Source organism: Drosophila rhopaloa, unplaced genomic scaffold, assembly GCF_018152115.1.
Source record: "Drosophila rhopaloa isolate 14029-0021.01 unplaced genomic scaffold, ASM1815211v1 contig_2, whole genome shotgun sequence".
In the NCBI taxonomy this organism is placed as follows: Eukaryota; Metazoa; Arthropoda; class Insecta; order Diptera; family Drosophilidae; genus Drosophila; species Drosophila rhopaloa.
This window is the reverse complement of record NW_025335083.1, coordinates 17,160,359-17,187,599: the sequence shown is the minus strand read 5'-3', so window position 1 is coordinate 17,187,599 and position 27,241 is coordinate 17,160,359. Positions and strand designations below refer to the sequence as shown.

Below are 27,241 nucleotides of genomic sequence, written 5' to 3'. Positions count from 1 at the left end.
TCACTTATCTCGACCTATCAGTTGGTGGGGGATAGGCTAGAGACTCTTTTTTAATTAAACAAAGTGAATGAACGGAAATAAATAGAAACACATTTAACTTATTTACAAATCATGTACATAAAATAGACCGTCCATTTCTTATCTTATCAATACATGTGGCGCGACTTGAGGCCCCAATAGGGGCAGCAAAAAAAAATATACAAGCAAGAATAGAACACACGCTGAAACATTGTACAGTAATGGGATTCCGAATGGAATTTGCAATTTGAGTTGAAATTAATGAGGCGATCAGGGAAAATATCTGCACACACATGCAAGAATGCGTTGCAGTATAAAAAATTGCAATGAAGCTAGGAAATAATCATTAAGCGTTAAAAATAGAAAATGATCGGGATATATGGGATAGCATTAAACTTAATGTTACTTATGGTATGCGTTTTTCAATGAACGAGGAATGGAAAGTATTAAAACATGACGATGGGATTTCGTTATTGATGAGCCATCGCCAAGAAGAACTTGTGATGCAAACTGTATAAAAAGCTGCGAAATTTATGAGAGAAAAAGATTCCTAGAACTTTAACCGCATTCTTTATTGTAAGACATTAAGAGTTGGCAGCTAGACCAAGAATTTTATTTGAGAATTTGCAGGAATATTTATTTTTGTAAACTTTTATTTCTACAACAAAGAAAAGTTTATGTATGCACACACTGTGATTCATCGCATGAATGGATGATATATTGTAGCTATTGATAATCTCTCACAGATCAATCAAAATAATCTTTTGCACAGATCTCTGCTGGTAAGAACCAGTTGACACATTTTCCAAACCCCAAGACCGAACCACCAGCTTCTTGTCAATTCTTTAACATGCAACCCATCTTTAAGCATCCCAACGTGGCGGATACTTAACGAGCCAACCGATTAATGTCCGCGATAAGCTAGGGACATCGAAACATCGAAGTACTTGGCACCTTCCACCCATCCTGCCTCCGATTGACGTCATTAAGTGGCATTGATTGCAGTGTGTCAATGTTACCTTCGTTTGGCTTCTTCATAGACCCGCATTTTTCGAGAATCGATAATTGCATGCTAAGTGCCAAAGTGAGAGGCAGACAAACTTTCCTTGTTCCGTTGTCACGGCTACTGGAAGTCAATGTCGAACAATACGAATGTGAGTCAGTGTTACAAAACATATACCTTCCCCCAAATCGGAATACTTTTGTATTTACCCCTCACTTTCGCTCTCTACGTTTTTATCGACCTTTCACTCTTCAGCTTTTGATAGAAACAAAGAAGTTTGGCAAACTTTTGTTTATTTGTAATTTTCATGCAAAAAGCTTGAAAAGTAAGACATAATGCTGTCATAACTTTGGCATAATGAAGCCCAAACTTGAGTCGGAACTGAGGAAGTATCGGAGTGAAACTATGCCAAACTGCATTATTTCGTTGTGGCTGCTTACAACACCCAAAGTTTGCCTAACACTTTGACACATGACACGCGATGTGCCATATTCAAAAGGTTGTAACATTTTTCCCTCTGTTTTTTGTACACTTTAATAGAGTTAAACAAAAGTTTATTTGGACATTAAATGTTCATAAAAAAGCTTGGGCAAGGTCATTATTTACGATATTTCTTGTTTTGACTGATGTAATTAACGAAATTGCCAAAAACTTAAATGATTTTTGAGTTATAATAAACTAATTATCCGAAATGTTAATGGGTATGAGTGGCGAAATAAATGTGTGCGAAAGGCTTAAGTTTGGTTAATGATGATTAGGGGACAAGGTCTGCAAAAGGGGAGTACTTAAGGTGAAACTGTGGGAAAAACTGTTGAGTGCTGTTAAATAAGAATGACATTCATTATTGGTGTGCTCTAGGAAACTGCAAGTTATATATGTATATAAGCTTTAAAGAGGTTTTTTTTAGTCTTTCTTAAGTTTGCAAACCATTTGCAATGCATTAGAGACCTAGCTCTAATTAATTGAATAATATTTATAAGACTTATGTCAAGAAATCAAATTTTGGAGGTTTTTATTGTGGACTTTAACCCTTTATATCCCATATTGGTCGCTTTACATCGACACTGTACCTCACCTGATTTACGTTTCTCGCTGCGATCGGGCACCACCAGGCTCTTGGCCCTCTTGACCCTCAAGGAGCGTCTTCGGATAGAGCGGAGAAAGGCTTCTGGCATCCGGGAGAATCGCTGCGGAGTCTCCGGAGCTTTGGCCCTCTCGGGCAGGAAGAAGTTCTTAACCGCCAACATTTTGCTGCCTTAACTGTTGCTTATCTCACTTGGCGGCTTTTCTTGGCCCTGTTTTTGTTGCTGCTTTCTGCGCGTGTTGGCAATGAAATGTGTTTTTGCGCTTTGGCTATTTTTATGCCGCTTCTGTGTTATTTGTCTGCTGTAATCCTTTTTGTTGGCCTTGTCTTGCTGCGCTTCGTTTACTTATTTATTTTTATTTGCACTTATTGGCTTCCTCTGCCACATTTTAGCAACTTGTTTGGTCTTGTGATTTTGAATTTGCATTTTAGCACATAAATAAACTGTATGATGACTAACACATTTGGTCACTTTGCATTGAAAGCACAAAAACTCTGGGTGAATATTTGTTTATTATTGGTATTTATTTATACAACTGACGACATCGATTTGCAGCTGCTACTGCCGCGGGTAATTTATTTTTGTTGGCAGTATTTCATCAAGTATCCAAAAAAATTGTCAAGCCGAAAAATTACGCGAATATTTACGCGAGGGCCCTAACGCAGATACAACTGGGAAATCAAGTATCCGTTCGGAACGTCTACATCGAGTGCTGGTCGGAACACAACTGAATGCGAGAGTCCCAGTCGAGGAGAACTCACCCCAGCGAACTGGTAGAGGGTTAACGAATAACAGCGCGCTGTTAGCCAACAGCAGCTGTTGCTGTTTCTGTTGCCACGTGCTGTTAGCAGCTGCAGAGGTAAACAGCAGGTAAGCCGAAAGGTAAGGGAGCCCGGTTTTTCTGACAGCTTGTTGCTGATACTCGAAACATAATACCCCTGCTTCCGGAAGCCACCCAACGACTTTGCACCATTTACTGGCAACGAAAAAATAATAAAGAACACTTTGATCGAGCCTTGTTAAATGCTTTTTTCATACTTTTCAAAGGGGGAAACAAAAGTATTCAAGTTTTTTTAGAAGCTCTAAAGAATTATCAATATTTTTAAGCACAAATATTAAAAATATAATCAGACAAATCACTAAAAAACGTAAATGGTCAATAAGCTTCATTCTTCTTGTATCATATATACATTTCCACAAATCACATATGCCCCTGTACTAAGCAAGTACCGTAAATAAAAAATTTAAAACGCCACAATTTAATTTGGCTGCAACGCAATTTAAGACTGATTCAGTGCTTTTAAAAATAAATGCTTGCTTACACTCTTAATTATCATAAGGCTCAATCAAAGATAAGACCAAGCAAAGTTAATAAACGCTTATAAAGAACGATCTAAGATAAGCCGCGTAAAACAATGTGAGATCAATATCAACAGTACCTGGTTTGGATAAGTTTAACAGTAACAGTGCTATGTAAAAAGAAAAACAAAGAGCGGTTGTTTCCACCAGAATGTTTTTCACTTTGGGGATGATGACGCAAAAGAGAGTCTCAAAGAGAGGCGAGTGACGTAAAGAGTAAGCTATAAAGAAAGCATCATACGGAAATCAAAATGCAATAATAAACATTTTGCCGTTGTTGATGTTGATGGTGATGATGATGATGAAGACAGAGATAATACTGCTCGGGGGATACTCGTGGAAAACCTGTGCAGCTCCACCTCCTCCAACTTCCGCCCCGTGGAAACTGTGCAGACAGCGTTTTGTGGTTATTGTTTTTAGTTGGGGTTTCGGTTAGTGGGCCGCTCGGGGCTCCTCGCCTTGTTTTGTTATTATGCCAATTCACTTCCTATAGAGCGAGATGCTGGCGGGGATTCGAACATGTGCTCACCGTATTTTATCATGCACAATAATTTGTCGATTGTTGTTTTATGCAATGTGCGAATGCACAAGGTGTAAACTGAAATGGAAGTGGAGGCTGCTGTGCAGAGTGGACAGCGAAAAGCTGGGATTAAACATGTAAATGAAATCAGGTGTAAATTTAGCAAGGCTACCAGTTTTTCATTTATTTAGGGGTATAAACATACGCTTTTTCCGGGCATTTTCACATATTATCGTTGCATATGATTGCAAAAGAATTGATCTGGTAAATTAAGTATATTGGCTAATCCATTTAAGTTATAATCTAGGATATACAAACTATCTTTTCTTAGCTGCCTTTCTACACCCTTAATTATTAGGCCTATTATTTGTGGTTTTGGCACATCACAAATCAGTAGTAATAACCAAACGACCTACGTTTTATCCCACTCCCAAGATCATCTGAGATGCCCCAGTTTATCAAAAGCTAAGCGAACTCGGCGATAAACCAATATAAATTATAGCCTTTTGTTGAATAACAAACTGCAGTTTGCTTTCAGATTACATCTCAACCATTCCCGCATAGATTGCCTTAAAATGCGAATCCCAAAAGCAGCCAGCGACACGTGAACTGCATTATATGCTCGATGATTGGACACGCTCGCCACTTTTGCTCGACTCACTTATCGGGGCCACACTCCGCACTTTACCGGGACCATGGAGAACCGGAGCAACCAACCAACCAACCAACCCGATCCGAATCCCAAGCAGGGACACACTTTGCGACTTAATTAGACGACATCAGCGGCAGCAAGCGACATTGAAATACAAATCAGCTGAGGAAGTGGGAGTTCGAGAAGTAATGGGGGAGGCACGTCCATTGACAGTAAGACATCGCACGCGATTGCAGTGGAACTTGGAGTTGCTATTCCGATGGGTGGGTGGGTTCTCAGATATAAACCACCCTCAGAGGAAAACTAAGCACTGGAAAAAACACGACCAGGAACTGGGCAGAAATAAAACCAAAGAATTATTAAGACATTTCAGGCTTTCATGGAAGTTTAAGAGTTTGTGGTTAATAGTATGAAAAAATATATATGTATACAGAAAAGTTTCCAAAAGATTTATTTACTATTTAATAATCAGCCAAGTGTCTTTAACAAATAGTTCGAATTATAAAGATAACACAATATTTTATAGTAAAATGTTTTTACTTAGTTTTGACTGATTAACATTTAATGTAATGTAATGTAAAAATGTCTTTCCAGTTATGATCAAAAAATGAAATTAGGTTATTCTTACATATAAGTGTACAAAAATATCTATCTTATAGAACAATACATTTATAAGTGTAATGAAAACAGGAGCTGGGAGTGGCTGCTACTGTACGTACATTTTTTTATGGAATTTTAATGGAATTTCTAATCAACCTGCGACACAAGACGCGGCTGGCAAAAGGGCGCGCCCGTCTGGGTCGCACCCCGCGAGGTTTCCTGCCTGGTGTCGCCGACTTGCCCAGATTTCATTGAAGAATGTTGCACGAGAACCACGCAACAACGTATTCGCCAGAGGGTTGCACTTGTGGGTGGGTCAAAGTCTGCCCTTTGGCATGTGCGACACTTTCCATTTCAATTGTCCCAGTTCAGCTCCGTTTGCCCCCGAATGAAATCATCGAGATAAAAAGAGCCAAAAAAAAGTAACTTTAATGACGTTAATAAAACTGCTATTTGTGCTTTAAGGGTTAAAAACTTTCAATCTAGTGGCAACTTATACACCCCCTCTACAAACAGCCGCGGGCTAATTATAACATGAGGGTGCTACGGTCGATGTGGCTTTAGGGTGTTCCTGGTTCCGCCAACTCCTGCCCAGATCCCCTTTCACACAAGAGCAATTCGTTAGCGATTTTAATTGCCTGCAAATGTTTTGGTCAAGGGTGTAGTTGGATGGGATCAACCTAGGTTTAAATATAAGTATTTAACTTTATTGTGATGTAAAAATTTGTACAAAACATGGACAGACTTAGGCAAAATAGTGTTCTATTGTATTAATCAAAATTAAAAATCTGCCTAGCTTGATTTAAAATAATCAATATCTTAATTAGCTTTAGGAATCCCTCTATTAACTGCTAAATAAAATTGAATTTAAGTTTCTAGCGAAGTAAATTGATGGGTTTTAATCAAAAATCTAGAAATTGTTTTGTCAACTATTTTCGGAGGACACAAAATCCCCTTTTGAAAACGAATCCTGTACACTACTACCCTGCTCGGTTATGTCTGCAAACAAATTAGGCTTCCCTCGGCGACAGTGGCCAACCACGAATCCTGCACCCCTGCACTGACATTTGATACTTTTGCACTAGTCCACCCACTCGGAGCTTGTTGGGCCAATATTTGCCGGGCTTAGCAAAGTTCATTGTGGTGACTTTGACACCCCCCTACCACCCCAAAAAAAAGGTCCTCAGAGGGTTGGAGGCGGAAGCATACGATTTGTCATGATGTATGACAACCCATTTATTTGATTTAGTTGAGTGCATATGAAGTTTATTTGATTATATTTAATGTTCTAAATTGCTATGCAAAAAAAAGAAACAAGTAAAGAAGCAAAATCAGCGGAGGGAACTATGCCTCATTTGCAATGGAAATAAATGTGTTATGAGCGTTTTTTTTAGTGGGTCAGCAATCGCTTCACACATGTCTTCGTGCGGGCGGAAATATGATTCATGATTTATTCCAAAATTTCATATGAATATTTCACTTGTCTTTTTTTACTTATTCTTTACGTAATCTTTGTTACCCAGAGTTATAAATAAAATTGTCTGCTTTTACCTAATCGAATTATAAGTATTAATAAAATACATTTGGGCAAAAATGTTTTTCATGATAGGATTACAAAGGTCTTATCATCTACGAAACTCTTTGAACCCTTTCCTACTTTCCTTTGGCAAATTTCATTCAATACTCATCATCCAAAACTAATTTCGTATTCATAATTTTCATAATTTGCATGGAAAGTCATTTACAGTTTTTAACCCCAGGGCCAACCTTACATTTTCCATTTTCCTCGGCTGCAATTACAAGCGAATTAGTTCTCACGCCCAAATGCGCTTACACATTGGACATGGGCCACAAAAGGGGTGGAGTGGGGTCTCACTTAAAAAAAACCCTTGCCATAATTAATAATTCATAATTTCTTCGAAAAAATATACCTCCTGGTTTTGGCAACTTCGTGCGATTGCCAATTTTTTACTAGACCTATTAATGAAGCGTGAAAGGAACATTAGCGAAATTTGTGAAATCCATGAAATTGCCGAGGGAACAGGAGCACGGCGATTTTTCTCGAGACATGACATAATTATTAGGGTAAAAAGAGTTACGGGCATTGAAGGGAAAAAGTATGGCGAACTTCCCCTTTCGTTTAAATTGACATCGCTGTCTGTTCACATAATCAACGTTCGCCGCCTCTCTCTCCACATTGCACTTTTACGCAAATTGAGTTGATTAATTTAAATGTGGCGTGCCATGGGGGAAAAGCGGTGGGGATTGGCGGGTTAACTGTGTTGGCCAAAGGGCAGAATTGCAGACGGCAGAAAATCAATAATTTTAATGGCCCAGCCTGCAGAGACACGCTTGCCCCCAAATCCCAAAACCCTGCTCCATCAAATGCAGACATATGAATACCGAATACCTAAAAAACATGTACATTTTTGTGTACTATACGTGTGTATCTGTGTGGCAGTCCGCTTGCTAATGCAAATATGTTAAGTACCGATGGAACGGTGAGGATGAGCACGAAGGAACGAAGGCGCAGCGTTTGTATCTCTGTGGCAGCCCCAAAACTTCGTTCTCAGCTCCCCAACTCCAGGAGTCCTTATACAAAAAAAAAGGAAAACTTAGTTGGGGAGTTGCCTAAGGCAGCCCAATTCAATTTTGCGCTCCAAAAAAAGTTTTTTCATATATACTAATGTCTGAAAAGTGTGAACCATTTTTATACTCTTCATAAATTTGAAAAATTGTATGATTTTATAATTGTACACATTTTATTTATAAATGATTACGAAATGTGTAATATATTTACCATAATTTGTATAATTATTTGTTTGATACAAAGGCACTTAACATTGATACACCAAAAAAAGATTTATCTTTGTGTAAACCCAATAAAAATGTATTTTACCAAATAATGTGGTAAAACTATATTAATATTATTCAATAACATAAAATTGTTTATATATTTGTTTTAGAAAAACGCTCTTATTATTAAACACTTAGTTAACACGTTAACTTAAACCAATATTAAGCTTACAATTTAAATCACAATTCAAAGTATAATATTGACTCTGTCTCAAAATCTTTCAAATTTTTAAGCAATCCTAAAACTCCGTAGGGTATTTATCCTAAACTCCGCCGTTTGAAGTCCCAAACTCCACTCAAATATTAAATATAATTTCCATCTTTTGCTTCTTCTGCACTTCTTTTCGCCTCGCGGCAATTTCCACAAGAGGAGGCGAACAAGACCCGCTGCCAATTCATGCCGAAATTTCAAGAAATATAATTATAAATTGCAAGTGAGTGTATTCTTTTTTTGCGCTTCTTGAAACAATTAAATTATATTCGCATAATAATTTCATATGCACAACTCAATTATTTGCATACGTAAATTCGGCAAGAGCACATCTGACGCAAGTTCCCAGCAACTGAACTCAACTGAACTGAGATCATGTAGTGGAGGTGTGGACCGTAAATTGTTCTTATTCAGGGTCAGTGGGTGAGGAGAGTAGGGGGCCTCTGTGTTTTGGCCCTTGTATTTGTTTTTTCTTATTTCTACTTATTTTCTGTTTGTTTTATTTCTGTAAATAACGCATCACAATTGTTGCAGGCCGCGAAACATCTTTCTGAAACTGTTTGTTGAGAGATTTAGTGGGCTAAATATCGAAGTATATTGTGTAAGACGCGATATGCGATACGTCATACTCGTGCTCGAAAGCGCCTTCTAAAATTAGATGCGAAAATGATAATTGAATATGGCCAATGGTAATTGAGTTTAACGAATTGGGTTACATGAATATGCATAAAGGGCACACGGGTATGTAATTTAAAATCGTTTAAGTCTCTTTGAATTAAAATCATTTTAAAAATACGTTTGCTGTAGGTTTGCTCAAAGTATTGGTTCTTATTTTTGGACCTAATATTTTTGTTTCCCCTTACTTAACTATCAACTATTAAATAAGCTATCTCATTGATATGAAAGACCTTTTTCAATTCTACTTTTATTCAATAAATTTCATTCTTGTTCAGATGTCGATCGGAAGAAAATTAATTAAAATTTCACATGTATAGTTTTTTAGGGTGTTTCTCTACCAGATCTTGGTGGGCTAAACCGAAATCAAGGCACACTCGAGTGATTTTTCTCTTCCAGGACACGGTCAAAGTTCAAATGAGACGAAACTAAGTAGGGGTAAGAATTTCGCAAGAAAGAAGATCAAATAAAAATGTTTCCAATATTTTTGGACATAAATTGAATTTCGTTCCTCTTTTATTATTTTTTGGCCCAATAATTTTGAGGGGTGGAACTGCAAATCCTTTTTGGCAGATCTTTTAAGGTCTGCAATCTTGGGGGATGCGATTTTTAAATGGCGTGCAAAATGTAATATTGAAAAAATGATTCTGACATTTTGATGCGAATTCTCTTTTTTCTTTCTCATTTTTTATGTGGTGTTGTGAGATCAGATGACGGTTTTATGATCGCATTACCAGAGCAGAAAAGTATCCCAAGTTGTTCACTTTTTTTTTGTTTCACAGTTTCAGTTCTCAGAGGATTTGTTGCGGCTGTCTTAGGCAGATAATTTTGCCACAGAATTTATGTAAGAATACTCTTTAGCTTGCTGAAATTGACTATGGATAATTGGTGATTTCATAAAATAAATACAACCTTTGAGTCATAATGTGCAATGATATCAGAGTTTAAGAAAATCGATTTCAAATTTATAAGTGCTGTGAGTCACGTTGGGACTAAAAATATTCAAATCACTTACTCAGTGATTGATGCAATCGAGCTTACCTGCAAAAAGAAAGAAAGAAAACGTTAATTAAACTCATGAGAAGCTGCCTTTGATATATCTTTGGGCTATAATAAATTACAGTAAATTATTCAATATCCGCCATTCAGGAAGAAATCCATTCCAATTTTCCATTATCCCGTAGCCACCCCGCAGTAACCTAAATCAACAATGAAAATTGCAAACAAATTGCCCGAAAAAAGAAATTTCAATTTTTGCCAAAAGAAAACCCATTTTTCATGCGAAAAGGGAATTTTCTGTGCCAAAAACGTTGGAAATTTGTTTGCCAAATCAATCAAAAGGCAGAAGAGAGAAACGAGGCCTCTGATCGGGGGATCATTTCTGCGTAGAATTTTTCACTGTCAAGATCTTGCGGGACATCTGAGGAATATTATGCAACCCTGTATTCCGTCACATTTATCTTGCGGCTTGCCAGTTGACTTCTTGGACATGCGATAAGGCTTTATGATACAGAGATCCTAAACTATAAAAAGACATGCAATTGATACTTTTACCCCTAAAAAAAAGGAGGAAAACTACCACAAGAAAGGTTTTCTCGACTACTGTCCATTGGACACACATGACGCGTGTCCTTTTTTTGGCCAGTCATCCTAATGGATAATTGTGGGTTCCACTGACAAATCGCTGGAAATTAGTTAATTATGTCCACGAAACGAACATATTCCCTCGCGGCGTAATTAAAATAATTGAAATTGAAAGTGGAATTGGAATTGGAATGGCGAAGGGAGGACAACCCACAAAAAAGGCAATTAAACAATAAAGTTTACACGGCATTAAAAATGCAGCAACACCAACAAAAAAACATCATTTAAAGCTGTCCGGTTGAAAGTTAGGGGTACGGATCCGGGTTCGGGACAAAGGATAACTGGATGAGCGGGTTGAATTCTGGTTTGGCGCATTCAGTTTCGAAGCCCGAAATGGTTAGCAACCCCCGCTCTGTCGTTTTGTGTGATTTAACTTGATGGACATGCGTCGCTTTTGTCGCGGAAGGACAATGCAATGGAAGTCCTGCAAACGGATACCAGTACGCTCCCGCTCTTCATTAGCGGACCGGGCAAACAATGCAGCCGTGACTCGCTCAAGTGTGCTCATTAGCGGAGGAAGGGTTGCAACTCCTTCCCCTAACAGCTTATCCTTATCAAATGCAGTGCACGTTTTTGCCTCGGAATTATTTATTTTATGTTTTTTGCTTTTGCGCTTATCAAAGAGACACGTTCCATCGCCCGGCTCATCCCCTCGGGGCAATCTGAGATAATTCAAAGCTCATATCTTGATGTTATGAAATTTCATGTCCACCGCAGCAGTTATGGAAAATCATCGAGCAAACACAACTGCCCAGCATCCGACCAACCCGATTCCATCGCTCTCGTTCCCTTTAATGTTTGCATAAACATCACCTACTTCAAAGTGCTGGTCTGGGTGGTTGGGTTGTATTCGGGTTGGATATTGGGCAGCTGTTGGCCTGCAGGATTGACAGCATCTCATCGCTCTGGACTGCTGGTGTGGAAAGTGCCGGTGAAAGTGATGAATAAAAACGTATGTAGATGAGTCCACGGATAGGCCATTTCGGGTTTGTTATGATTATTACAGCTGCCGTTGACCAGAGCGAGGAGGTCCTTCGCCCTACATAATTGGAAAGTAAAACACGCTTTATGCAAACTAATTGTTTATGTCCCAAAAGTGTGCCATGGAAGCATAATCTCTAACGAGAGATGTCCTGAGCATGCTTTAATGGGATATTTAATGTGTGTTGGGTCACGTACAGTCTGCTTTAAAATAAGGGATCCTAACTTGTTAGCTTGTGACTTGTTAGGAAGATAATTGTGACACTTGTGTAATTCCTTGGGTTAAAGAAAAACCATACTCAAGAATTATTTATTTTTCAAACGATTTGAGTCAACAAGCCGGATATTTGTATTATTTCAAGCGTTTTACTTTTTAATATGTGCAATGAAAATTGACGCAATGGTATACTGTCCATTTAGACATCGTAATTTTATGAATCATACCTCATTTGCAAGTCCAATTATGACCTAACCAAAACCTTGCTGACCCAACCTTCTATTTTTCTAGTATGCCGAATCGGGCGACATCTAAATTGCCGCAATCAACTTTGTCCTTTGCCGCATATATATCCGTGACATTCTTCGGCTTCATATACAAAAAGGACCATTACCATTTTCTAGGCAATAATTTTTTGATTTGAGGCATTTTCCGTTTACAATCTGTATAATTGGCGCATGCTAAAAGCGATTTGCTGCAGTTGTCCCAGTTGCAGGACAATGACCGACCAACCGTCCGCAAAGGATAATTCTGCTTGGCCATATTCATATTTACTATGCAGTACATTCCATTGACTAGGTCGGCATGCGGCTTCTGTTGCCGCTGTTTGCGTGTCGAATGGACTGGCAACTGCCAGGATACACCGCTCTCCCCCGTCGTCCTGCGGTGCCATTGTCCTGCGCACGAGACACGCGTCATATTTTAATTATGACAGCCGACCAACACAACAGCGTCCTTCTGTCGGGGCGTATCGCTGTGTCTCGCCGTCCGTCGGTCAGTAAGTCAGTCCATGAGTCCATGGGTCCATGAGTCCTAGAGTCCGTGAGTCCGGAACAAGGACACGCAACAGCCACACAAAAAGGGGTTGATCTGCTGGCCTCGGTGCGGAAACAGGAAATGCCTCGATTCACCTTTGTTGACAGATTAGTGGCGATCGCCGCGTGGTCCATAAACTTGACATTTTTATTTGACACCTTGATTGTCTAAGCTGGCCACCATTTTCCGGTCCTAGTTGTGTGGGCTTATTATTTCGACAGGATTTTTTTTTTGGTGGGCATTATAGGGAAATGTAAAGCCCACATTTTCATAGACCCGGCACGTTCCACAGACCGCAAAGTCCTCAATGCTCCCGTTTATATTATTTCCTCTTTTTTTTGCATATATGCCGGAAGCATTGTCCTAGCTAAACAAACTAGAACTAATGAGTGCACTTTCTGCACGCTGAGTGGTAACATTTTTAGCGAAAATGTTCCAATTATGCGGGCCGATCGGCGAGTCAAGGTGCAAAAAATAGCGCGGCACTTGACAAATATGCCGAGTGGTTCAGTTCAGTGGAGGGTTGACGGGCATTTCGACTCCTGACTCCGGCGAACATTGCACATGCCAGATCAGCGGGCAGTCCAGTCTATCCCCTATCCCAACACCATAGTCATATATATGTAGCCATAGCCCCCGCCATAATTCGCTGGCATTTTGGGCCTTGCGTGCTCGCATTAATTTCATTACGGTGCATTTTCCTCATTACAAGGCTTGCATTTTATTTTAATGAACAGCGCAGGTCGCGTGTCCTGCGCCGCGTATCCTGTGCGGGATTTTAAGCGAAGCGCAGGCGCAGACAGTTTAAGTGCAGCACGCTTTTGAGGGGTGGACTCGAACGGTCAGTGAGTCAGTTGACCAACGGCCAGTTCGCGACTCAGTTCCGAGGGGTTGTCAGAGAGTTTGATTGATTACTCAACTGACCGTTGAGTGGACTTAATGGCTATCAAAGCCTAATGCCATTTGTCAATTGTAGTTCGGTCTCATTTGCATGCATTTCGGATTAGTTTGACAGGGGGAATTGAAATGATTGCATTAAATGTAAGAGGGTTTCGAGTTTGGGCGCTAAGTAGATCGGAAGTTTAAGCATTAAGCAAACAAGGTTGTGAAGTTCTTTGTACAGTCTTTTAGATGAAAAGAACATCTACTTGTTTTGTAAGAGCTTACATAAAGAAAAATAATTCTTAAGTAAACGTTCCTAGTTCCAAATTTTGTAAGGAAAAAATTATGTAATAGTAGTTTGGTTTAAAGATACAAAATGTTTCTTTTATTTATGTGTTCAATTTTTTTGTATCTAACGTATTGAAGCTCCTAATCTTTTTAGGCATTAAATCTCTGGTGAATCCTCAGTTCCCCCTTCAACCCAATCAATTCAATGTTTTCGCTTTGCTATTTTTTGCTTCACATTTTTACAACAGGGCGTGCTCTATTTTGGCCCACGGTTGCAAGCCAGAAGATTTTTCCACATTGACGTTGACAGAATGTCAGCCCAGGATTTATGTCCTGGCAGGTAGGCCGGGTTACGAACAGTAAAAATAAAAACAGTAAAAGGGAAAACAACATGCGACGACTGTCATTCATGGACTTGTCCAAATGCGGGGAATTCCGTTGCGTTTGCGAATACTGGCCATTTTAGGAATTTGATCCTGTTGATGCTGAAATCCCTTTAGCTCTGCTCTGCCGAGTAATTAGTCGCCTGTCAGTGTTTGGTTTGTGCTGCGACTTAGGATCCTGCCAGGATTTGCCACCTGCGCACACACAGGAGCTCTGCTCGAATGTCCTGCGGCTGGCGTAATCTATCAGCGGCAAAAGGCAACAATGTGCGACAGATTCCCCTTTCCAGGGAATGGCCTACATTTGATGAGATGTCTGTGCCAAATGAGAAATCGCCATGTGCTGCAGCTCCTCCATTATCTTCATGGGCCAGAAGTAGGCTCTGCCCCCGTTTACTGACTGCATAAAAGGGATAACACAGTAAACATCAACATCAACGGCAGCAGCCACTAAATGAGTTTTGCTCTACATTGAAGTCGATGCAGAGCTGCTCCTCTTTATCCAGCATCGCCTCTTTATCCTGCTGGCATTGTATGGCAAAGTGGGTCGGCGGTTTGTTGTCGCAAAACTGTCGCATGTTCAAAGCGCAATTCACAATACTCTGACATACATGCTGTCGTCCCATCGCCATAAAGGATGGAACTCATCCCATCTCCGGAATACAAAATCCCGACACGTCGCAGGCGATGTCAGAACAAATTAGCTTAAATGCGTCTGGGCTTTTGTCCCTCATTTCACACCTTCTCCTCTGATTTACGAGACGATACCAAACGCCCAGACTCACTCAGCTGTCTGCTTAACTGGCTTAGACAATTTGATGATCTGTGACGATCGATTTGATATAATTAGGCGTAGAGCTCTGAAAATTCTTAAAGAGGGTTTAGGGATTGGAGATCATAAAGTATGGTAAAATCTTAGTTACCAGTTTTGAAAAAAATGGCTAAAATTTAATGACAAAAGGCTTTAGAACAATTCATGAATATAAAACCTCACTGAGTATCCAGTACACTCTCTTTACAGTCATAACAACTTTCCACTTTTGTGAAAAGCTTTTGTTTAATCCTCTCAATTCATGACAGTATTTAGAAAATTATTATTTAACGTCCATAAAATAATACTAAACATTTCATGAAACTGTTGTGGCGTTAAGAAACCCACAAAATCCAGCTTAAATGATTTTTGTAAAGCCCCCAAAATAAACTCTAAACCGACAATTCCCAAGGAGACCATTGTGAGCTGTCTGTCACACAGGCACGACTGTAGTTTTTAAGACTCCAAATAAGAAGACCAAGAGAATTGCAAATGAAATGCGCTCATTGCAGAACGGCAAAAACATTTCCAGCCTCAATTGCAGTCGTCGTCAGGACGACGGAACAACAGGCGCGGGAACAGGAACTGCCGGGAGGGAAGCCAATGGCAGACATTCAGTCGGCTACTTCCTTGACACGGACATAAAAACCTAAATAGTTAATCCTTTTTCCTTTTGGGCCCGCCAGAAGATTGCGAAAACCGCCCGAAGGAAGGCGCAGGCCAAGGATGCTGGGAAGGGGATACTGGCGAGCCTGTGAATTTGTCAAAGAGTTGTGCAAACATTCGGGGGAAGGGTAGCCGAAAACAAGAGCAACAACAAATCGAATGCAATCAAAATTAAAGCGCTTAGAGCTGTGACAACAGCGGGGCAAACAATCGCGGAGCAGAATGAAGGAGGGCAATCCTTTCGGGATTTCGCACAAAGCATCCACTGTGCACAGGGTCTGCCCTGGGATGTCCTGCCGGCAATTTAAGCGAATTAAAACGGAGTTCGTATTGATTTAGGTTTTGGCTCAGCAGTACCGAATCACGAAAACGAAATACCCAGCGAAGGACGAAGACATCTCCTGCTGTGGCTTAAGAAAAAAGTAAACTATATATGAAAGAAAACAGAGCGAGTTGGTGGGGGAAAACGCGCAAACAAAAACAAAAATACAGCACTCGAAGCGTTTAACTTTGGCTTAAGTGTTTGCCAGGACGTGCCAGGACCAAACCCCTTTTACCTGACAGCTAAAAACGTGCAACGTTGCAATGGCTGCGGTGAGCAGCAACCGAAAAAATCCCTCCAAGTGTCATCGACACTTGTGCGGCAGTCTTAAGGGTTGTGCCCCCTCGCGGGGCAGAGGAACTGGATCTAAGGAACCGGAACAGGATCGGTGGAAGGAATGCTCCTTCTAGGCAACAGTGCCCCGATGAAGAGCACACGGCGTAGGCCTGAATGTGTCGCCTAAGTGCTAATAATTGTGCCCTCGCACAGTTGGCGGTCGCCTTGGGTTGAAAAAAAGGATATAACGACAAACTTGAACCCAAACCGTTTCAAGACTTCCTACGGCTTAAACGCCTCAAGGATCTGCACATTAATAGAAAAAGAGCGACAACTCCGCCCAGTCAATTTGGGCAAACTTTGTTGATCTGAAATGCATAATAACTGAGATCTGATCTAGAGGCGGAATATTTACATAGCGATCCTATTGATGGAACTAAATTATCGTAATTTGTGGTAATATAAGGCTGGGAAATGGTTGATTGAAACAAGAATACATTAGATGTAAAAAAATGTTAAGAAATAAATCGATTAGGTGGGAATATTTAAAAAGAAAATTGTAATTCGGTAGAAAAAGATATGATATTTTAAATAATTTATGTCGTCTTAAAAATTTTTAAGTTGCTGTACTTTGGCTTTCTACTTGTACTTTCTAATACTTTTTAATTTTAAGATATTCATTTTCGTTTTAATTTCCATCTCCCATTCTGAACATTGTAACAATGAAATCCATTTGGAGAAATTTCCAATGCTAAAACTCTCATTGAGTGATTAATGATGATCAAAATTCGCAATATACTATGAACCCAATGAATGTAAGTTCAATTCATTGACCAGAATTTGCTCATTAATGGTCTGAGCCTTTGGCACATCCTGATTCATGTCGAACATCAAAGAAGTCGTGCAGTGAAACATTTTTTGCCTGCCTGTCCACTCCATTAGTGGCGAAAAAAATCCCCATCATTAGCCAAAAACTCGACACATGAAGGATGATTAATGATCGTTGGTCCTGGGACAGGACATGCGACCGAGTGCAGCACTCAAGTGCAACCCACTGAACCGTTGCGAATAAATCATATCCGAAACCGCAAATTGATCGAAGTTTGATGACATTCGGTAGCAGTTCTTTATTTTTTGAGCAGTCTTTCGTTTTTTCTGATACTTTTTTGTATCTTATGTCTGGTTTCTTTGTGTCTTTCATCAATGTGCTCTCATCTAAGAAATTACTTTCACATAATTTGTGTTGTCATATGGCCGATCGATTTTGTTAAGTTTTGTATGATTTATTTCCCTTCTTTTGGATTGTCCTCATCCCTCTGAAGAGATAAAACAGATCGATTACCGTTGTCTTGAGCAAAGCGTAATCGGATCAGCTATTGCCGCAGGAAAATACAAAGACCCTTAGAAACCATTCGCTCGCAATTGAAACTTCAGTGACACAATACAAAGTTAAACTTCTCAAATCTGATGCTGAGATAAGTGATCAACCACAACCGCAAACAAAATGTTTTCGGATAAAAAGAATCAAGGTACATTACGGAAACCAATTTTTATTATCTCCTAGCATATCATTTGTGTGTTCCACAAATTTAAAATATATTATTCGATTTTAAAATGATCCTAAACAACAAAAATAGACTTGCACATTTTGATAAATAAACTAAAACTTGATTATAACATTATTTAAGCCGATTCTATTTGAAAAGTATTAAAAAATTTCCTCAAGAAATTAAGATTTAGATAAAAACAAAAAATTACAATGTATCTTCCTAAATCTCTCTCTCTTGCCCAAACTTAGAAAATATTTATCTAAGACACTGTTTACCTAAGAAGAATTCAATTAAATTCGATGCTCGAACTTCTTTCACACCTTTGTATGAATGTACGAAATGTACTTCCTCATCATCCGCAGGATCTGTCGGCAAACATTAGATGCGACATGAAAATCGGCTTGACTCCTAATCCCGACAACACGAAAGCTAAACTGAGAATCGTGTAGTGAAAGGAACTTTAATTACTTCTAATTATTCAAGCGTAACGTGACGGGATGAGGCGTCCCAAGACAGCCAGGATTACAGACACTCTCACACAAGGCGGGCAGGACGGACAGCTATTCGTCTGTCGTGTCAGAAATCCAGGATTAAACATATGTAGATCAGAAAAGAAGACCCCTACCGGGGGGCTGATTTTTTTTTCTCCTTGGCTGTCTGAGATTTTTTTCCATCTTGGCTTGCAGCTTGAGTAACCGCACGGAGGAAAAAAATGCATCACAATACGAAGGACAATGCCTGGCAGCACATCCTTATGAGATTAAAAATGCAAATCAGCTGAAGGCAGCCGCAAGGAAAATATGATGAGTCCAGGCATAAGAAATGACGTTGCAGTTGGGCGGAGGGAAATTGTAATTGTTGTCTGTCGGAAGAGGATGACTGCGGTGTGGCCTGCCCAGAAACATGACAGCTTCATGTGAGTGGTGTGCCCGGTCGTCCTGAGGCAGCTGCGCATGCGCCGTGGATGATGGGACTGATGTCTTGGCGGTTGCACGGAATTTTGTGCAGTTTTGCATTGATTTTCATTAGCATTTACCGCTTTCCTTTTTTTCCATCATTTTTTTGTTTATCCTCATGCAGGATTTTCGGAAATTTTTTACAGCCGCTCGCATGATTTGACATAATTTTGATGAATGACTCGAGATGGGTTCGAAATTGTTGCCATAGCTGCTGACAGGCGGATATAACTTTATTTGGTCATGGTTGTGTGGTATTGCAAATGAGTTGAACCAAGTTGGCAAGGACATGGCATAAAACTCGCTTGAGAACGATGATATTCACAAAAACATTATTGAATACTCATAAGAATAAATTTATAATGCAAAAATAGATTAATTACAATTTATAAAAACAATTTGGACATTCTGCAAATGGTTCATTGCTTATATATATTCTTAAAATGGTTTAAATTAAACAATCTAGGTCAGCCGAGGTTTTAATATTCACATACTTACTCTATATATTTTTGCTGTTCTATATACCTTTCGCATTCAACAATTTTCAGACAAAATTGCTTTTCGGGGCCCATAAAATCTTAACAAATGCCCCTAATGAAACATAAAATTAACAAAGCATCATAAACAATTCGAACACAGATTGTATTTTGTAGCATTTTTCGATTCGAGGGTCTTAACCCCAGGACCCGTAAGACAATGGCGCCAAAGGGTTAAAGGTGTAAACATTTGACAAAAGTGTCACATCAAAGATACGAGTATGCCCTGCAACAGCTGTCCATTGCTGGAAGTTCGAATGGTGGTAGAACTGGAAAGGCAAACGGCAGGACACCTACTTCTTTGTCATGTTAATGGAGCAGCTTGCTGTGGCCTGAGATCTGATTTGGATATGGAATAGGGAATAGGGAATCACAATCGCGAGCAACTGCAAGTGTCTGCATTTCTTGGTTTGACAGCTGTCAAAAGACTAATAAGTCATATTCAGTATTTGCGAGGACCTCCTTGTGCATGCCAGGCAAGGATTAAGGAGCCTAATTGAAATGACTGATTGATTGATGGATGGAATGCCGGAGTGTAAAAGAGTAAAGCTAACGCGCATGTGGGCTGGCTTCATTAGCGGTACCAGCAGATATGAAACTGATACGGTATATTGATTGGCAGTAAAATTATACCAATAACGGAAGGAAGAATAAATAATATATTGGAATTCTGAATTTCAATGCAAGGTAATGAATTTAGTGACTATTCTAGTTCATTTAGTAAGACATTGTTAATTATTCAGGAAATAACATGGCTAACTTTCTAAAAGATATCAGAAAGAAGTTTGATTTAATTGGATTAGGAAATCATTTTAAAATGATTTATTTAAGTCCATTTGCTTAAAACTTCAAAATGTATTTGTTGCTTCTTTGAAACTTAAAGGACTTACAAGTTCATCAAAGCAAAGAAACTAATTGAATGGGCCCAGCAACTTCAATTCCTAGGGAGACATTAATTCATTATGAGCCTCCCAAACTCCCTGCCAATCCCACTTTCTAGGAATTTCTCAATTAGAGCAGCCAGCAGAGCAACAAATTGATTGATTCCCATCATTCCCACCTCAGGGAAGAGGGATTAAATGAGGAGATAAGCACAACTTGCAGGCGAAGCAAGCAATTTACAACCAACCGAAGACTGCAAGTAGAGGTTGTAATCCTGTTAGGCAAAACTTTCGACGGGCCTGGAGAAGGAAACTGCCATGGCAACCCATCTGCAGCTCGCAGCAAATGCGCAATTTTCAGCATGACTTGGCTCATGAAACAAATTCGAGATGAGTACAGGGGCATGTCAACCTTAATTGAAAAAAATAAAAGTAAAGCGCACAAAACGGAGCCGCCAGTCTTGCAACCTTCTGCCGCATCCTTTTTGCCTACTATATTTCTTTTTTACGGTGGCGGCTGTTCATTTACAGGACACCGCACCTTTTCTTCGCGTGCGATTTTCAGGAAATTGCGCTGCTCAATTACAGCGAAGCCTTGCTCCTGGTATTTTGAATTTTCTCATCTCGTTTTCACCGTTGACTTGGCCAGGACAATTGCCGCGAAAGGGGCACAGGACGCAGAAGTCGCGATCTTACTACGTTTCAAATTAAAACCCATTTAATGCGCAACAAGAGGGAAAACAACGATGCTCAGCTTCTTTAAGTAAACAAAAGGATATTTCATATGGAGGTACTTTCTGTGTCGTAACCCATTTTGTATCTTATCTTATTGTATCATTTGGCACTCTATGATTTATTTCCCCCCTCAGAGTGGCTCTCTAATGAATCCTAATTCGAGTGTTCAACAATTCAGTGCATCATAAATTTTAAATTAACCCCAATTTCGGGCAGTCAATCCTTGGCGCAAAAGGGTTGCCCAGAATGCAAATATTTACGCCTTTCACCGGTGTGGAAAATGAAAAGCAAAGCTTGGCGCTCGCTCTTTCAATTAGCCTTGTGGCAGGACTGGTGGAAGCAGGTGAGGCCTGAAAGCACTCAGAAGGCCCAAAAACAAGCGTAGGCAATTAAAGTTGGTCTAAGGTGGGCTCCGTGGATGTGGGCAACTTCAAAGGGGGGATTTCAAGAACCAGTTAAGTGGTTAAAACTCTTTTGAGGGGTTGCCTTGAAAGGTAGAATAAAACTGTGAAAGGGATTCCCTCTAATTATCTTACACACTTAAAAGCGGATAACAAAATTAAGTGAAAGAAGAACAAACTAATTAAAAACTTCAGCTGGCAAGTAAACAAGTTTTTTATGAGGAAGTTAGTTTTTAAAAGCTTTAATTTTCCTTTGTTAGTAATAAAAAAATACTTTAATTTAGAAGTACATATTTTTGTAATAACCTGCACAAGGAACAAATAAGAAAAACAAGTAAACCTTTAATAATGGTACATTAGTTATTATAAACTTTAGCAAAGAAGACATTTAATAGTTGACAAGATCAACCATAAAGATAAGCATTAAATGCACCAAACAAAATCTTTAACATCCCCTATAATAGAGTATCTCATAAGTTCTTTCCATTGTGGGGTACCCATAAAGGATGCTTGAGATTCTTTTGCAAATTTTTCCTACCTCCAGCTGAGATCCTTAAGCAGCCACCCAGGGAGCCCATAGCATATGCAAAAACCAACACTTAAGTGTCTCCCATTGAAGATGAGATGAGTTCAGTAGATTTTTGTGGTCATACACAAATTGAGGCTAATCAAACTAGGCCAAAGCGAAGCCCCGAGCTCTGGGTTGGCGGTACATATTGCTAAAAGAATTTAATGGCTTTTGGAAAATTGCCTCGTAAATGTCAACAAATGGATGGGGTTGGGTTGCCTTTGCTAGTTTTCGTTTTCGGCTTGGAATGGCTTGGCTTCCTCGAGCTCGGATTGTGGCCAAAAAGTCTGTTAGTCGGCAAGGACAATGCACAATGCAACAGACTGTCCGGTAGGTCGTAAAACTTCCTTCGAGACAATGCCACAAGCAGCAGGACATCTCACAGATGGGCACTGAGCACGTACTCTTGACAAAAACCCAAACGGCTTTTTGTTTATTTTTGCATTATGACAATCTCTCGAGGAGACGCAAGGTGTGCCCCGAAATACGTAAAGAAGGGAGAAAGATGGCTCGTAAATTGCAAATGAAATGAGCCAAATCGAATTTCAATGCGATGAAAGAATGCCGGAGAAATTGAAAAGAGAGTTTTGAGAGGGCCATGGAGCAAGGAGGTGCTCTACAGTACTCTGAACTAATTAACAACAAATGATGACATTAGACCGCAATCTAAAAAATAATCTCAACGAAATCTGGAAAAGGATATAAAGGAGAGTGTCACAAAAAACAAAACAAAAAAAAAACAGCTGCTGGCAAAGCCACTCGCAAATCTGAGCCTAGAAAGTGTTGGACCGAAAATCGCAGGACCACCCGTCGAAGTCCTGCTGTGCCAGGACTCGTGCTTCGGTTTGAGGCCGGCGATTGAGATGTCCTGCTGGCGCTGCTCGACAGCGTTTTCCACATTTCCCAATCCGATTATAGACTTTGCTTTCGCCTCCCCTCAACGCACAAAGATCAACATTAATTTATGGTTGAAACGATTAGAACACCAAATGGAGGTCCCCAAAAATAGAAATTAATGATGAAGGCCGGGAATATTGTTTATACTCACTGCCAATAAACTGGAAATCTAATCGAGCTTACCTGCAAAAAGAGTTAAAGAAAAATGATTTATTAGTACTTTAAGTAATATTAGAATCTGAAATATTAAATAAACTTTTCAGTTGAATACAAATAATTTGATATTAATAATATTGAATAATATATTTGACTAACGAATGTTTCAAGACTTGAAACGTAAACAAAATATATACATAAATACTTAGTAAATATTAAAGGCAAATCATTTAGAAACTTTTGTAATTGCATCCTTGACTATAGAAACTCCCAAGAAATATTCAAGAGCACTTCGATAACCAACCAAAAAGACACATAAGACCACATAATTCCACTTAATTTGTTATCAAATATTTCCTAAGCCATTTATTCACATTTAAACACTTGAACACCTGGCAGTCGACTTCCTCAACGGCAGTACTTCAGCAAATCGGCTCAACCGGCAGAATTCCATCAACCAGACCCAAAATGATAGCGGTAATCTCGTACCAGGCTATATTATCCAGCACCAAGTTCATTGGCGGCACAATAAGTTCCTCCATAAACTGAGAAACTTCTTCGGGATTGTCATTGATCAGGATTTCCAGATACTCCTTAACCAAATCGTTGACGAATTTCGAATACAGACGACTATTCATTATGCCCGTAGTCTGCGATCTAGCCTCCTCCAACTCCCAGTTGACCTTCCAGCTTTTTGCGTACACCCCACTGGTGGCCGATTTAGGACGAATAACGAAGCTACCATAAGCTCGGAAGTTGATCAACTCCAGACTAAACACACCATCACCCCACAGGGAGAAATCGCCGCCAAAAAGGCGAGCCAATATATTAAGCTTATAGTTTGAGCTCTTCAGGGATATCTTGGGGAAGTTGATATCAAACTTGATGGTGTGCAGAACGTTGTTCCATTCCAGCTTGGAGAATTCGTAGCCATCCAGACCTTCGATAATCAGTTCAGTGAAGTTTCCATTACAACTGTAGATTAACATTATTCGTATTAGAATTATTTCGGTTGTGGATTCACAATGTCATAGTTTAACTACCCAAAGTTATCAGTTCTGATGCCGATTTCCTTGTAGGAAATCTCGGCTGGGGCCAAAATGGGAACACCTCTAGCCGGATATCCACATCGCATCTGCAAACGCAGAAACTCCGTCAGTTCGCGCAGCTCATCATCGAAGAGCTTGGCGGATCCCAAGGAGCAGCAAAGAAGGGCCAGAAAAGTAACACACGAAGCTCTCATCATGAATACCAAACAGAAACTATTAATGATTCAACCAAACCAAGTATTTTTTTCCCTCTACCCAATCAGCAATAACGATTAGCCACTTAAGTAGCGAAATTCGATAAGATTGGATTAGGCAGGTGCAAAGGAGATAAACGTTTTTGTTCCCAAATCCATACAAAATTAAAAGGTAAAACATATTTTAAACAAATTCCAGCAATTTAGTTTTTAGTTCTTTTAAATATCAGTAAAACATGTAGCAAAATTGAATCTTGCTCAAAAATTGTCAAAACTATATTTGTTAATAGTTACAATTGTATTGATACTAAAATTGGGAACTGGAAACGAAATTCAACTGGGGCTTCAGAAAAGATCAACCCCCAAAAGTAGACCAATGATTGAATGTATCGACAAGTATTTATTGACCTCCGCCTCAGAACTTAAGCCCAGGGATCGGCGGATGGATCGCAGTCGACGACAATCGGATCGCTCTCGCTCTCGCCATCGCTGCTGGACAGGATCAGGTCCACGATGGTCCAGAAGTCCTTGCCCTTGAGCATCTTGTTCACTCGGGGCACGATGGCGTTCTCAATGGTCTCGGAAATGGTATCCTGGTTGCCATTAATGGCCTTCACCACAATGTTCTCCAGCTGACTGTTGATGGCACGGTTGATCTTGCCATTGCCCATGAATCCAGTGATGTCAGAGTCCACGGACTCCAGCGAGATGGTGGTCTTCAGCGAGGTGATCTTGGCGGAGCCCCACAGCATGGGCAGCTTGTACTTCAGGGTGCCGGCAATGCGCAGGTTGATCAGGTCGAACAATAGCTCTCCAGCTCCCTCGTACTCCACGGACAGACCCAACTGGCGCAGGGCATCGATCAGCGTGTCAGTGCTGTACTTCTGGGCGGTGGTGTCGATGTTCGCGAACAGGAAATCGAAGGTCACCTTGCTGGTGATCACGTTCAGCTTGAACTTCTTAATCTTGAAATCGTCCAATCCGGCGATCTTCAAGCGGAACACGTGGTTCAGGGTCTCGAAGATGCCCTTCTTAAAGTCCAAGTCAAATTCGTTGATGCGAAGAGGAGCCAATGCTGGGATGCCATACTGAGGCCATCCGCACTCCATCTGCTTCTGCAACTTGCGGATGAAGCGACGCGCCTGCCAGGACACGATGAACTGCGGGGCAACTATGGAATTGATTTTGATTTTTAGTCACAACACGAACTCAATGGTATAGCTTCACTTCATAAAGTTTAACCAAGGACATTAGACTTGACATTAGTAATTAGAGATTAAAACCGTTTTAAATTTGTAATAATGTTTATGCAATTAACTTTTTATCAGAATTATGCATTAATATTTGCGCCATTCTCGCGACAAAACTAGGCGATACAAAATTAACCTAGAGTTCGGGAAATTAGTAGATTGATTTTTTGTAAAAATTATTTTTGAAACTACCAATGTAAATATTGTTTTAACTAGTCTCGAAAAATATACTCCATAAATCAATCTCATAAAATCAATCTCATTACCGAAAAATAAATAAATTACCAAATAATTAATTGACCAAAGAAAAGAGTACTAAAAACGGCCGGAATGTCTGTGAATGTTCGACATAGTCTCACCTTCAACTCCCTCTTGGGGCTCCTCGAACAGATCGATGTCGCCATTCTGATCCGCCAGCTCCATCAGACGCTGCTCCACTTTGTTGGGCAGAGTGCCGGCGGCACAAACGGCCACCAGGCAGGCCAAGACTACCAGGAAACGCATGGTTGATTGTGGCTTTTAGTAACTAAACTTGCTACTGAATTGGCTAACCCCCGGCCAGAGTCTTATATACCGAAAACAATCCCGGGCGATAACGGAAAAAGGTGATACTGTGCGAAGATAGCAAGCGGAATGGGGGCTAATTAAAACGTAGATCGTGGACTCGTTTGAATTGCTTTTTATTGATGGTTGATGGTGCTGCTCCTCTAGTCAATCTTCCTCGACTCCACGGCCAACCAGGGGGCGGGGGTGGCGTTGCAGCTGCCGGTGACGGCGGACAGCATGCTGATCAGGTACCAGATCTTGTGACCCGTGAGATGAGCATTGACCAGCGGCACAAAGATCTCCTCGATCTTAGCGCTAATTTGCTTCTGGTAGCCATTGATGAAGGCAGGCACCTCCTTGTCAACCATGTCGTTGATGAACTCATTGATCCTGCCGTTGCCCATGATGCCGCCAATGTTGGAGGTCACGCCGCCCAGGCCAACGACACAGCTGAACTTGTAGATCTTGATGGAGCCAAAGATGAAGGGCATCTTGTACTTGAACTCGCCCTGAATCGACAGATCCTCCAGGCTGAAGGACAATGGACCGGAGCTCTCGTAGCGCACAGACAATCCCAGTTGCTTCAGGAAGTCCACAAAAGTATTGGTGTCCAGGAAATGGGCGCTGGCCTTAAGCTCCTTGAACTTGAAATGGAACTTGACCTTCTTGCTGAAGGTGTAGCTGATCTTCAGCTGCTTGACCTCCATGTTCTCCAGGCCATCGAAGCGGAATCGCAGGAACTGCAGCAGGGTACTAAAGACGACAATTAGATGAAGCCATAATAGGATCATCTGAATTCAAAGTTACTTACTCGACCACCGACTCGGCCAAGTGGATGCGCAGATTGGCGTTGGTATAGGGGGCCAACGGGGGGATTCCGTACTGGGGCCAGCCGCAGGGCATTTGGTTCAGCAAACCCTTGATGGCCTTCTTGGCCGATCCATTCAAGATCAGGCCCTGCGTATCGGGCTTGACAGCTGTTTGCGGAGAATTACAGCTTAATAAGCCCTTTATGTGCTCAAGAGATAGCGTAGGACACTTACGATTGCGCTCGACCAGCTGGTTCCACTGCTCCTCGCTGAGAAGCTCCACATCGTAGGCTGCTACGCAGGCCAAAAGGGCCACAAAAACACAAGCTATGGCTTTCATTGTACCACCTTGTTGATTGTTCCAGTCAGTCTGTGGCTTTTATAGCAACGTTTTGGGATTTTAAGGGTGCGGCGAGGGGACGGATTCGATTTACCGGGTTAACATACA

The 27,241-nt window shown here is 40.4% G+C and overlaps 4 protein-coding genes across 5 annotated transcripts in view; all 4 read right to left on the bottom strand.

The window, feature by feature from the left end:
* LOC108051869 (centaurin-gamma-1A) overlaps positions 1-27,241 on the bottom strand; it is a 58,071-nt gene that overhangs the window by 16,920 nt on the left and 13,910 nt on the right. The window contains exon 1 of one of the 2 annotated variants that reach the window (XM_017134131.2): positions 2,097-2,836. The exons of the other annotated variant lie outside the window; for it this stretch is intronic. Within the exon in view, the coding sequence (XP_016989620.1) occupies positions 2,097-2,268 (172 nt within the window). The 5' untranslated portion in view covers positions 2,269-2,836. Of the gene's footprint in view, positions 1-2,096; positions 2,837-27,241 lie in introns of those variants that run through there. 2 annotated transcript variants of the gene reach the window in all.
* LOC108051873 lies at positions 23,275-24,188 on the bottom strand. The gene is made up of 2 exons (XM_017134135.1): positions 23,989-24,188; positions 23,275-23,920 (listed from the first exon to the last, which is right to left on the bottom strand). The coding sequence occupies exons 1-2, from the start codon at positions 24,186-24,188 to the stop codon at positions 23,368-23,370; spliced, it is 753 nt and encodes a 250-aa protein (XP_016989624.1). The 3' UTR covers positions 23,275-23,367.
* On the bottom strand, positions 24,441-25,963 carry LOC108051870. The gene is made up of 2 exons (XM_017134132.2): positions 25,798-25,963; positions 24,441-25,359 (listed from the first exon to the last, which is right to left on the bottom strand). The coding sequence occupies exons 1-2, from the start codon at positions 25,940-25,942 to the stop codon at positions 24,611-24,613; spliced, it is 894 nt and encodes a 297-aa protein (XP_016989621.1). The 5' UTR covers positions 25,943-25,963; the 3' UTR covers positions 24,441-24,610.
* Positions 26,102-27,162, bottom strand: LOC108051871. The gene is made up of 3 exons (XM_017134133.2): positions 27,028-27,162; positions 26,796-26,961; positions 26,102-26,737 (listed from the first exon to the last, which is right to left on the bottom strand). The coding sequence occupies exons 1-3, from the start codon at positions 27,131-27,133 to the stop codon at positions 26,146-26,148; spliced, it is 864 nt and encodes a 287-aa protein (XP_016989622.1). The 5' UTR covers positions 27,134-27,162; the 3' UTR covers positions 26,102-26,145.

Coding starts and splice junctions, on each gene's coding strand:
- LOC108051871 (XM_017134133.2), bottom strand. CDS start 27,133: ATGAAAGCCATAGCTTGTGTTTTTGTGGCCCTTTTGGCCTGCGTAGCA. Junction 26,962..27,027: donor CCAGCTGGTCGAGCGCAATC/GTAAGTGTCCTA, acceptor CTCCGCAAACAG/CTGTCAAGCCCGATACGCAG. Junction 26,738..26,795: donor TTGGCCGAGTCGGTGGTCGA/GTAAGTAACTTT, acceptor TGTCGTCTTTAG/TACCCTGCTGCAGTTCCTGC.
- LOC108051873 (XM_017134135.1), bottom strand. CDS start 24,188: ATGAGAGCTTCGTGTGTTACTTTTCTGGCCCTTCTTTGCTGCTCCTTG. Junction 23,921..23,988: donor ATCAGAACTGATAACTTTGG/GTAGTTAAACTA, acceptor GTTAATCTACAG/TTGTAATGGAAACTTCACTG.
- LOC108051870 (XM_017134132.2), bottom strand. CDS start 25,942: ATGCGTTTCCTGGTAGTCTTGGCCTGCCTGGTGGCCGTTTGTGCCGCC. Junction 25,360..25,797: donor GCCCCAAGAGGGAGTTGAAG/GTGAGACTATGT, acceptor TCAATTCCATAG/TTGCCCCGCAGTTCATCGTG.